This window comes from Manis javanica, chromosome 10, assembly GCF_040802235.1.
Source record: "Manis javanica isolate MJ-LG chromosome 10, MJ_LKY, whole genome shotgun sequence".
Classification (NCBI taxonomy): Eukaryota; Metazoa; Chordata; class Mammalia; order Pholidota; family Manidae; genus Manis; species Manis javanica.
The window spans coordinates 29,261,209-29,274,228 of NC_133165.1; the positions used below are offsets into that span (position 1 = coordinate 29,261,209).

The window sequence follows — 13,020 nt, forward strand, 5'->3', positions numbered from 1 at the left end:
ATCCGTTTTCCCCTTTCTTCTTCTTCTGGTACCCCTATAATACGAATATTATTCCTTTTGGTTTGGTCACATAGTTCTCTTAGTGTTGTTTCATTCCTGGAGATCCTTTTATCTCTCTCTATGTCAGCTTCTATATGTTCCTGCTCTCTGGCTTCTATTCCTTCAATGGCCTCTTGCATCTTATCCATTCTGATTATAAATCCTTCCAGGGATTGTTTCACTTCTGTGATCTCCTTCCTGACATCTGTGATCTCCCTCCAGACTTAATCCGATTGCTCTTGCATTTTTCTCTGCATCTCATCCCATTGCTCTTGCATTTTTCTCTGCATCTCTGTCAGCATGTTCATGATTTTTATTTTGAATTCTTTTTCAGGAGGACTGGTTAGGTCTGTCTCCTTCTCAGGTGTTGTCTCTGTGATCTTTGTCTGCCTGTAGTTTTGCCTTTTCATGGTGACAGAGATAGTTTGCAGACCTGGTACGAGTGACCGCTGGAAGAGCTTCCCTTCTTGTTGGTTTGTGGCCTTCCTCTCCTGGGAGAATAGCAACCTCTAGTGGCTTATGCTTGTCAGCTGTGCGCAGACAGGGCTTCTGCTACCTGCCCGTTTGCTATGGAGTTTATCTCCGCTGTTGCTGTAGGCGTGCCCTGGCTGGGGCTGCTCCTCCGAAGTGGCGAAGCCCCATTGGAGGGGGAGCGGCCGGGAGGCTATTTTTCTCCTTAAGGGGCCTCTGTGCTCCCTGTTGCCCAGGGGGTTAGAGTGCCCAGAGATACCCAGATTCCCTGCCTCTGGTCTAAGTGTCCTGTCCTGCCCCTTTAAGACTTTGAAAAAGCACTCTCCAAACCAAAACAACAACAGCAACAATGAGAGAGGGAGCAGAAAAAAAAAAAAAAAAGGAAAACACAAGCGATTTTTTTTTTTTTCCTCAGGCGCCGGTCCCAGGCACCTGCTCACTGGTCCTGTTGCCCTGCCTCCCTAGCACCGGGGTCCCTGTCCCTTCAAGCCTTCCAAAAAGCACCCACCCACCGGTCCCGCAGGGAAAAACGCGCAATATTCTGTCTTCAGTCGCCGGTCCCAGGCACCTGCTCACCGGTCCTGCTGCTCTGCCTCCCTAGCACCGGGGTCCCTGTCCCTTTAAGGCTTCCAAAAAGCACTCGCCAAAAAGAGAAAAAAAAAAGGGGGAACAACGCGTGATTTCCTCTGTCCTCAGGCGCCGGTCTCAGGCACCTGCCCTCCGGTCCTGCAGGGAAAAACACCGGATAGTCCTTGTCCTCAGGTGCCGGTCCCAGGCACCCGCTCACCAGTCCCGCCGCCCTGCCTCCCTAGCACTGGGGTCCCTGTCCCTTTAAGGCTTCCAAAAAGAACTCGCCAAAAAGAGAAAAAAAAAGGGGAAAAGCGCACGATTTCCTCTGTATTCAGGCGCTGGTCTCAGGCACCCGCCCACCGGTCCTGTAGGGGAAAATGCGCGGTAATCTTTGTCCTCAGGCGCCGGTCCCAGGCACCCCCTCACTGGTCCCTCCGCCCTGCCTCCGTAGCAACGGGGTCCCTGTCCCTTTAAGGCTTCCAAAAAGCACTTGCCAAAAAGAGAAAAAAAAAAGGGGAAAAATGCGTGATTTCCTCCATCCTCAGGCGCCGGTCCCAGGCACCGCTCACTGGTCCCGCCGCCCTGCCTCCCTAGCAATGGGCTCCCTGTCCCTTTAAGGCTTCCAAAAAGCACTCGCCAAAAAAAAAACCGCTCCGGTTTCTTTCCACCCGCCGGGAGCCAGTGGGAGGGGTGCTCGGGTCCTGCCGGGCCGGGGCTTGTATCTTACCCCCTTCGCAAGGCGCTGGGTTCTTGCATGTGTGGATGTGGTCTGGATGTTGTCCTGTGTCCTCTGGTCTCTATTTTAGGAAGAGTTTTGTTTGTTATATTTTCATAGCTCTATGTGTTTTTGGGAGGAGATTTCCACTGCTCTACTCACTCCGCCATCCTGGCTCCGCCTCCCAAATGGCATTTCTATGTTGAGTTTTTTAAGGAACATCCATACTGCTTTCCACAATAGTTGAAATAGTTTACATTCCCAACAGCAGTGTAGGGGGGTTCCCCTTTCTTGGCATCCTTGTTGCTCTTTGTATTTTGGATGTTGGCCATCTTAACTTGTATGAGATGATATCTCATTGTGGTTTTAATTTGTATTTCTCTGATGATTAGGGATGTGGAGCATCTTTTCATGTGACTGTTGGTCATCTGAATTTCTTCTTCGGAGAACTGTCTGTTCAGCTCCTCTACCCATTTTTTAGTTGGCTTATTTGCTTTTTGTGTGATGAGCTGTGTGAGCTCTTTATGTAATTTGGATGTCAACCCTTGTCAGACATGTCATTTATGAATATGTTTTCCTATATTGTAGGATGTCTTTTTGTTCTATTGATAGTGTCCTTTGCTGTATAGTAGCTTTTTAGTTTGATATAGACCCACTTGCACATTTTTGCTTTTGTTTCCCTTGCCCAGGGAGATATGTTCATGAAGAAGTTGCTCATGTTTATGTCCAAGAGATTTTACCTATTTTTTTTCTAAGAGTTTTATGGTTTCATGACCCACATTCAGATCTTTGATCCATTTTGAGTTTACTTTTGTGTATGGGGTTTGACAATAATTCAGTCTCATTCTCTTACATGTAGCTGTCTAGTTTTGCGAACACCACCTGTTGACGAGGCTGTCATTTCCCCACTGTATATCTATGGCCCCTTTGTTGTATATTAATGACCATATATGTTTGGGTTAATATTTGCCTCCTCTATTCTGTTCCACTGGTCTATGGGTCTATTCTTGTGCCAGTACCAAATTGTCTTATTGTGGCTTTTGAGGAGAGCTTGAATTCAGGGAGCATAATCCACCCTGCTTTATTCTTTCTTCTCAGGATTGCTCTGGGTATTTGGGGTCTTTTGTGGTTCCATATGAATTTCAGAACTATTTGCTCTAGTTCATTTAAGAATGCTGTAGGTACTTTGATAGGGATTGCATTGAATCTGTAGATTGCTTTAGGCAGGATGGCCATTTTGACTATATAAATTCTTCCTGGCAAAGAGCATGGGATGAATTCCCATTTATTAGTGTCCTCTTTAATTTCTCTTAAGAGTGTCTTGTAGTTTTCAGGGTAAAGGCCTTTCAGTTCCTTGGTTAGGAGTATTCCTAGGTATTTAACTCCTTTTCATTGGGCATGTGACATTTTATTCGTATGATACACAAATGGTGGTGAAATTTCTGGGACAAAGTGATACACATAATCGGAAGTTTTATACACAGAATAGAGTTTCTTAATTGGAATTGAGGGGCAGGATCTGGGAAATCCATAGACTTGCTGAAATTGTAGGCACCATTTGAAGTGGGCATGAGCACAGGTATTCTATGATTTCAGGTCCTCAAAATGTTCTTTTGGGCTCAAAGATGCCTGATGGGTGAGGATGCGTCCCTCTGTATAGTGGTCTGTACTACAGTCCCTCTAGTGTCAGTGAACATTGAGCCGAAGAGCTCTGTTCTGTCAAGTGTTTTAAAGTTAACTTTTGAGTCCAAGTCAATGTACCTGGGATCTTTCTTACCTACCTATGTCACTCTTGTAGGGCTGACTGTTTCTGCCTACCCTGAATTTCCTAGCCACTCACTAGACATGCTCCATAGGAGAACGAGACAGAGGGCGAGAGTCCACCCGTGTGTCAAGTGGAGAGTGGAGAGGACACGTCATCTGTGGAGGAGAGCTGAAAGGGGACCTGGACGGCTCGAGGATCATCTTGGGGGGTGGTCACAACTTGGGCCAGTGGCAGGAGACCTTGTTTGCCCCTGTTCAGATTGGACTGGTAGTTGCTGCTTTTCCTTCAAACTGGTTGCTAGGTTGCAGCAACCTATGACCTCACAGGATTCCAACCCTCCTGGTTGGCAGGTGCTTGGCAGCACAGGTAGCCAGAAGCACCTTCTCAGAGCTTTCTCTACTCCTAGCGTCTCCTTAGCCTAGAGTAGGGATAACGGGGTCACATTCAGTGAGAATCCACAAGAGGAGTTTGCACAGGGTCTGGTCCCGGAGAGGGGAGACTTGGGCAGAAATTATGGCCAGTGTTCCATCGAGTTCCCAGGCTGTGAGCCAGAGGCTCCAGCCTGGCCCCTCCGGGCACCAGCCGGACGTGATGCTGGACGCACAGAGACCAGGACCGCCAGGTGAGGCAGCGGAGGGACGAGGGGCTTGAGGACGGGGAGCCGACAGCAGGAAGGCCTACCCAGGTGCGGCTTGTGTGAAGGAAGGAGACACTCAGAAGGCCAGGGACTGGAGGACGAGGGTGTAGGTGTGGGGACAAGGACACACACGGGGAAGGGCACCTGGAGGAATTATCTAAATGAGGAAGGGTGTTGAGAACGGGGAGACGGAACAATGGCAAAGTGGATGGGAGCAGATGGCTGCCAGCAAAGGAGGATGGACAGATGGCTGGGGAGAAGGCCACGGTCTGTGACAGCAGAGACACTGGGGGCAGCTTGTCTTTTGGGGGTAGTTGCAGTGGAGTGGGAAGGGACACGAGGACCAAGGGACGAATCCCAAAGGCAACAGCTGGACACTGTCACCTGGTTTCTTTGCCCAGAAGCCCAGGCACACAGCAGCCCTGTGCCAGAGGGCTCCAGCCGGCACGGGAAGCGGGAGAGGCCGGCCGCTCTCCAGGAGGAGTTGGAGGAGGCAGCCCCAGGCGAGGAGGACGCCTGGGAACTGGACATACTGTGCGGCCTCAAGATGAGGCTGAAGCGATGGCGGGTGTCCCCGGTGCTGCCCGAGCACCACGAGGCCTTCAAAAGGCTGCTTGGTAGGGGGAACCCTGAGCCTATTCCCCTTTAGAGAAACTTCCAGTGACTAGACTTTTCCAATGGAAAAGAATTCCCTGTCAGTTGGTGACCTCTCTGTTCCCAGAGGACTCCTCCGGGGACACTTAGAAATGAGGCAGGATTAGTCCAGAGGCAGAAGCAGTCTGCACTTGGAACACGAAAGCTCGGCTTCCACTGCACCCCTGAGGCTTTCAAATCTAAATGCCTCCGTCAGCCTGCGGGGTGCTGACAGGCCATTGGGCGCGCTGATGTGACCATCAAGGGAGACGATGCCTTCCTGCGCAGTGACGGAGCACCACCTTCAGTAGGATCAGACCTGTGCACATCACCTACTGACACCTGCCCCCCCAAGCCACCCAAGAAGGGTGGCACCATCTTTCTGGCCCAATGAGTGCACCTCGGCCTCCCCACCCCAAAAGGTCCCGTCAGCAGGTACGGCTGCTCTCTGCTCGGCCCTGCTCCGGCTGTCCATCTAACCTGTGCCTCTCTTCCCAGGGGACCGTGCTGTGAAAAGATTCCTGGCCTGGGACAAAAATCTGAGGGTATCTGACAAGGTAACTTTGTCCACTGAGATGTGTTTCCTCTCCAGCATCTGCCCTGGGGGGCTGGAGAGATGCCTTTTAAACCCACAGTCTCGCCTCTCTCTCCAACTCACTGCCTTGTCCACACTGCCCTTTGCGGGGCCTGGAGGCACCTTGCGTGTGAAGGAGCAGCTCTGCCCACACCCCCACTCCTCTGGGTTCCACCCCTTTGGCTGCCACCGCAAGTCCCTTCTCGTCTCAGCCCTGGGGACTCCCATTTGTGCCAGCTTATCGAAGACCCTTCTGATGGCGGCTGTCCTAAATACCCGGCGTCCCACCGGCAAAGCCTGCCATCCACGAGCGTCCTAAAGTCCGTCTCCCCACACGGGCGGGGTCTGCCCCCAGCCTCCCCCTCTGTCACCCCTCTGTCCTTCCTCTTCTGGGATGTGACTGCTCTCCTGTGGTGTTCTCCTCTTCCTCAGTATCTCCTGGCCATGGGTATAGCATATTTCAGCCGGGCTGGTCTCCCCTACTGGCAGTACCAGCGAACTCACTTCTTCATAGCTCTGTGAGTATTGCTGTCCGTGGCCGGCCGTCAACATTCAGTCCTCTGGGAGGGCGGAGGGAGAGGTGTGGGACTTGTATCTATTTTCTTTTTTACTCCACACATACTGTTCACTTTGGTATACCAAGGATAGGATTATAACAGAGCGGTTTCTATACTGTTGTCTGTGGAGACAGACAAGCCTAACACCAGTAAAAACATAGGAACGAACAAAAGACCACAGAAAACCCTCCTAAGAGGAGGGACAGAATGGGCGCCACGCTGTCCCCAGGTGGCCAGGCTTGAGACTGCACCACCCCGCTCAGAAGCCTTGGACGCTCTCCTGCCCGAGTCCACATCAAGTGGACCGTCCTCCTCTGGCTTCCCAGCTGGATGCCACAACGCAGGCCCTCGTCATGTGACACAGACTGAGTGTAAACATTCCCCACCCGTGCTTCCTACAAGGCTTTACACGCCCCAAATCCTCCGAGAACACAGGTCTAATGCTCCCCGCCCCTCCTCAGCAATGTCACCGGCTAAGGGGGTTCTAAGCCGAGGTCAGCCTTCTCAGTCTGAACTCAATCCTCCCCACAGTCGGCATCACACTTGCTTATGGTCCTCATATTGCACTGCTTTTTTCCAATGCTCCGTCTGAAATCCCTTCCCTCTGTTTTCACATTGTGTCTTCTGACTTGTAGGTGTCTTTCAGACATATGTATATTGGAAGAAAATGACCTATCCTTAAAGTCGGTGCAAATAGCACAACTGTTCCCATGCGTCCCCTGGACCCCTAACTGCGGTCCCCCAGTAGCACATCAGCTAAAATCCTAGTGTCATGTCACGTTCCGGGTAATATTTACTTCACTTCCTATCTCCCCCCTCCCCTTCTCCAAACCATCAGACCAGACACCGTTGCAGGCAGGTCTTGTCAAAATATCCACATGTTCATAAAGCCCTCAGCACGCTACTTTGTGCTGCAAATGTTTAAGCTACACTGAGTCCATGAGGCGATCAGTACGGCATTTGACTGTGAGACAAAAGCATGCATGCATCCATCCATTCATTCAACTAAATCTTGTACACTGCATCCGTGCCAGGGACTAGGAGGGCTGGGAGGAGAGCCTTGAGAAGGGCACGTGGCACCCATCCTCCAGCCTGAGCCACACAGTAGGGAAGCTATGACTACAGAAACCGGCCAGTCAGTTCCTGCCCTCTGGATGTGCACATATCCTCACTCTGCAGGGAGCCACAGGGTACGCACATACAACCGGTTTAAAGGGCACAGGGAAGATGATGGGGACATTGCATGGAAACTGCACCGCTTGCCCTCAGTCCTCCCCAAGCGTCTTTGTCTTCAGCATCCAGCTGTGAGAGGCGCCCTTCAGGTATCTGTCCCGCAGGGGCTTCTTGATGACTGGGTGGCCCCATGTGATGCTGGTAGGGCTCCCGTAGGTCCTTTGTCAAGTTCAGCCTGTGCCTCTCGTTGGAAGCTGACCTTGGCTGGGGATCCTTCCCGTCTTGCTCCTGACCAGCAGCCCGATGTCTCTCCCCAGCTACCTGGCCAACGACATGGAGGAGGACGAAGGCCACAAACTGGCCATCCTTTGGCTTCTCTATGGGAACGACCATTCCAAGAGTCATCTGTTCCACCAACGGCGAGTCCAATTCGCCCAATCCATGGGCTGGAAGGCCTGGGTCTCCCGGGAAGAGTGTGAGGAGGTGTGTGAGCATCTGGGATCTGGGGGTGGAGGCGCCGGACTGCAGTTGGGGGAACACGGGATCGTGGGATGTGGAGCCTAGAAGGAACTGGAGGCTGGGTGAGGAAGGAGGGGCCACCTAAGGTCAGAGCCACCTGCCTTCCAGATCCAAGTGCTTGACCCAGTTTGTTCAACAAACTGGAACAAATAGCTCTAAGAGTCATATGGAACCACAAAAGACCCCGAACAGCCAAAGCAATCCTAAGAAGGAAGAATAAAGCAGGGGAAGAGGGGGGATTACGCTCCCCAACTTAAAGTTCTACTACATAGTCACAGTAATCAAGACAATTTGGTACTGGTACAAGAACAGACCTGTAGATCAAAGGAACAGAATAGAGGATGCAGATATGACCCACACACACATGGCCAATTAATATGTGATAAAGGAACGACGGTCGGACATACAAACGGGAAATGACAGCCTCTTCAGCAGCTGGTGTTGGCAAAACTGGAGAGCTACATGTGAGAGAGAGAATGAAATGGGATTAAGGTCCAACTCCATACAAAAAGGTACACTTGAAATGGATCAAAGACCTGAATGTAAGTCATGAAACAATAAAACTCTTAGAAGTAAATCATGGGCAAAAGTCTCTTGAATATAAACATGAACAGCTTTTTCATCAACATGCCTCCTCAGACAAGGGAAACAAAAGCAAAGATGAACAAGTGGGACTCTATCAACATAAAAAGCTTCTGTCCAGCAAAGGACACCATCAGTGGAATAAAAAGGCATCTCTACAGTATGGGAGGATATATTCATAAGTGACATATATCATAAGGGGTTGACAGCCAAAATATAAAGAGCTCATGCACCTCAACAACCAAAAGGCAAATAACCCGACAAAAAATAGGCAGAGGATCTGAACACACAAATCTCCAAAGAAGAAATTCAGATGGCCAAGAGGCACATGAAAAGATGCTCCACATCGCTAATTATCAGAGAAATGCAAATTCAGACCACAATGAGATATCACCTCACAACAGTCAGGATGGCCACCATGCAAAAGACAAACAACCACACATGCTGACGAGGTTGTGGAGAAAGGGGAATCCTCCTACACTGCTGGTGGGAATGTAAATTAGTTCAACCACTGTGGAAAGCATTAAGGACGTTCCTCAAAAAACTCAACATAGAAATGCCATTTGGCCCAGGAATTCCACTCCTAGGAATTTAACCTAAGAACGCAGCAGCCCAGTTTGAAAAAGACATATGCACCCCTATGTTTATTGCAGCACCACTTACAATAGCCAAGAAATGGAAGCAACCTAAGTGTCCGACAGTAGATGAATGGATAAAGAAGATGTGGTACATATACACAATGGAATATTATTCAGCCATAAGAAGAAAACAAATCCTACCATTTACAGCAACATGGATGGAGCTAGAGGGTATTATGCTCAGTGAAATAAGCCAGGCAGAGAAAGACAAGTATCAAATGATTTCACTCATATGTCAAGTATAAGAACGAAGAAAAAACTGAATCACAGAACCCAAGAATGGACTAACAGTGACTAAAGGGAAAGGAACTGGGGAGGATGCGTGGGAAGCGAGGGATAAGGGGAAAAGGGGGCATTACGATTAGTGCACATAATATAGGGGGTTGGGGAGGGTAGGCACAGGCAAGGCAGTATAGCACAGAGAAGACTAGTGACTCTATAGCATCTTACTATGCTGATAGACAGTGACTGTAATGGGGTATGTGGTGGGGACTTGATAACAGGGGGAAATCTAGTAACCACAATGCTGCTAACGTAAGTGTATATTAATTATACCAAAATAAATGAATAAATAATCAATTAATTAAAAAAGTGAATGTGTACTCGAATAACTAAAAATCATTCATGAAAGAGGTGATTTCAGTGTCAGCCCAATATATTGTGTTTTCAATTGGAAGGAAACATCATGAACCAGTTAAAATCTTGGTATCTGCTTCTAGACAGGAAATCCGACACAAAATCTAAAACTGCCAGGAACGGTTACAGAAACTCGAGTTTTGTGTCCAGGAGGGGAGGGAGAAAGGGAGCCAGGGAGCCTGGGTAGCGGCAGAGAGTTGGCACTCAAACACACATTTCCTCATTTTACTGGAAGGTACAGCAATCCCAGCAACACCTTTATTGCCCTAGTCCAAAAAATCGTTTTAAAAATAATGCAGGACAGTGACTGTAATGGGGTATGTGGTGGATACTTGATAATGGGGACAATCTAGTAACCACAATGCTGCTCAGGTAAGTGAATATTAATGATACTAACTAACTAACTAACTAACTAACTAACTAACTAACAACAACGCAGGAGCCAAAAGGAGCCGCTTGGTCAGAAACCTACGCGAAATTCCTAACACAGCCTGGGCTGCAGACGGCGACAGGGTCGTTGCCGCCCATTACTGTACAAACAGGTACCCGGTCTCCGGGCGGGGGCCCGCGCCAGAGCACCCCGCCCCCGGGCGGGCAACTCTCCCTCCTCTCGCCACAGGACCTGTCCAGACAACAGCAATCAGCAGACATTTCACTGTTCACTGAACAAGAGGTAGAGAACAGCACAGAATCGGCCCCGAGATAAGCAGACACGCAAGCAACTCACACAAATCAATAAACACTGCAGCTGCAGCGCCGGCAGCGGACGCGCGCGACCCTCGGTTAGTTCGCTCCTCCCCGACCCGCCAGCCACCCCAGACCCAGCGCGCCATCCAAGCTCCGTTACCCGGGTGCAGCGCTCCACGACTCTGGCCGGATAACAACTTCCCCAAAAACACCAAAGAGAAAAAAGGTGTCCACGCAGAGCCCCATCCCGGAGCAAAGCAGCTCTCCCGGGCGAGGGGAACTGTCTGTGGTGCCTCCCCGTCCCTGAGACCGGGTAACAACTCCGCAAAGGCACCTGCAGCCCAGCTTGCCGCCAGCTCCAGGTCTCCCACGGCGGCAAGTAGGTGCCCGCTCGCGCCCGGAGTCCCCGGCCGCCGCGCCAGCTCCCCACGGAACGTGGACCGCACTCCCGGGGCTCGCATCGCCGCGGCCAGCCGAGAGCCGAGGAGCGGGGCTGCTGAGGGCCCCGCGCCTCCGTCCCGCCGCCGAACCCCGATTGCGCGGGCGCGCCTCGCCGGCCAGTACCACCTTCATTGCCACTGGCCCAGCCCGGTCCGCCCGTGGCGCGCTCCGCCGGGACGCGCGCTCGCCGACAAGCAGCCGGTAGCACAGCCCGGCCCGGCGAGGGGCTAAAGAGTGCGCAAAACCCGCTCTGCCCAGACCTGAAAACTGGCCGGCAGCATCCCGGCAGCCCGCCCAGCGCCGGGGAGGCGGCGGCGGCGGACCTTCCCGGGAGGCGGCAGCGGCGGCAGGAGCGGCCAGCCGGAGACAGACCAGGGGAGAGACGCGACGGCTCAGGGAGAGCGGAGCGGCCGCGGCGCGGCTCCGACAGCTGCGGCAGCGGAGGCGGGCAGAGAGCGCTCCCATCCACTTGGCCGGCCCTGCTCCGGCCGCCCCGGCCGCCCGGCTCCCGCTGACTCCGCCGCTCCCCGGTCCCCTCCGCTACTCACCGTTGCTGCACCGCCGGCTCGTTGGCTTTCCGCGCCCACACCTGGAAAGGTCCGTCTGCTCCTCCTGCGGCCGTGCCAGTGCTCCAGCCACGTCCTGCGCCTCTCCGCACCGCACCTGGTTTACGACACTCGCGGCTTGACGACAGCACGTCCCTCAGACCTAGAGCCGCTCGCTCTACGGCGGGAACCTTGTTGCTATGGAGAGGACGCTGCATCCAGCACGGAGGGAAACGTTCCCTCAGGTGTACGGGATGCGGACGGGACCGCTGGGAAACTTCAGTGAAAATGATAAAACATACTGAGAAAGGGTGTGTGGGGAGAGGGGGGAAACGGAATTAAAGGGCATTATGATTGCACACATAATGGAGGGGGGTCATGGGGAGGGTAGTACAGTACAGGGAAGACAAATTGTGACCCCACAGCATCTTACTACACTGACAGACAGTGACTGCAATGGGGGATGGGGGGACTTGGTAATATGGGTGAATCTAGTGACCACCATGGTGCTCATGTGAATCCTTCATAACATTGAATATCAATGATACCTTAATAAAAATACAAAACATTACTGAGAAAAACTAAGGAAGATTTGAATAAATGAAGAGAGGTGAAGTGTTCACGTATTCGAAGATTCAGTTAGATGACATTTCTTGCTATAACGGCTGTATTTTGAACATAATCCCCACCATAATTCCACAGGCACTCCTTCGGGGCTCTGCTGACTTCTTCAAAGGTCAGTGGCAAGCCCCACCGACGGGCTACAGCCCACATTGTCTTTTTTTTCTTAATTTATTTTTATTAAGGTATGATTGATATACAGTCTTATGAATGTTTCACATGAAAAAACAATGTGGTTCTACATGTACCCATATTATCAAGTCCCCACCCATAGCCCAAAGTAGTCACTGTCCGTCAGTGTAGTAAGATGCCACAGATCCACTATGTGCCTTCTCTGTGCTACACTGTTCTCCTCGTGATACCCCACACCATGTGTACTAAACCTAATACCCCTCAAACCCCTTCTCCCTCCCTCCCCACCCGTCCTCCCAACACCCCTCCCCTTTGGTAACCACTAGTTCATTCTTGGATTCACTGAGTCTGCTGCTGTTTTGTTCCTTCAGTTTTGCTTCATTTCTATACTCCACAAATGAGGGAAATCAATTGGCATTTGTCTTTCTCTGCCTGGCTTATTTCACTAAGCATAATGTCCTCCAGCTCCGTCCATGTTGTTCTAAATGGTAGGATTTGTTTCTTATGGCCAAATAGTTTTCCGTTCTGTATATGTATCACAACTTCTTTATCCATTCATCTACTGATGGACACTGAGGTCGCTTCCATATCTTGGGTATTGTAAAAAGTGCTGCGATAAACATATGAGTACATGTCTTTTTGAATCTGAGAAGTTGTATTCTTTGGGTAAATTCCAAGGAGTGGGATTCCCGGGTCAAATAGCATTTCTATTTTTAGTTTTCTGAGGAACCTCCAGATTGCTTTCCACAACGGCTGAACTAGCTCACATTCCCACCAGCAGTGTAGGAGGGTTCCCCTTTCTCCGCATCCTCAGCAGCATTTGCTGTTCTTAGACTTTTTGATGCTGGCCATCCTTACTAGTGTGAGGTGATATCTCATTGTGGTTTTAATTTGCGTTTCCCTGATGATTAGTGATGTGGAGCATCTTTTCATGTGCTTGTTGGCCATCTGCTTTGTTTTTGAGGAGTGTTTGTTCAGATCCTCCACCCATTTTTTCATTGGGTTATTGGTTCTTTGGGTGTTGAGGCATGTAAGCTCTTTCTGTATTTTGGATATTGAGCCTTAAGGGATAAATCATTTATGAA

The 13,020-nt window shown here is 50.8% G+C and overlaps 1 protein-coding gene across 2 annotated transcripts in view; it reads right to left on the minus strand.

Annotated features, from left to right (window-relative positions):
• Positions 1-11,449, minus strand: part of RBAK (RB associated KRAB zinc finger) — a 54,347-nt gene extending 42,898 nt beyond the window's left edge. Inside the window, exon 1 of one of the 2 annotated variants that reach the window (XM_073215012.1) lies at positions 11,186-11,449. In XM_073215012.1, coding sequence (XP_073071113.1) covers positions 11,186-11,400 — 215 coding nt within the window. In that variant the 5' untranslated portion in view covers positions 11,401-11,449. The remainder of the gene's footprint in view (positions 1-11,185) is intronic. The other variant, XM_073215014.1, reaches the window with a different exon arrangement.
• Between the last annotated feature and the right edge of the window lie 1,571 nt (positions 11,450-13,020).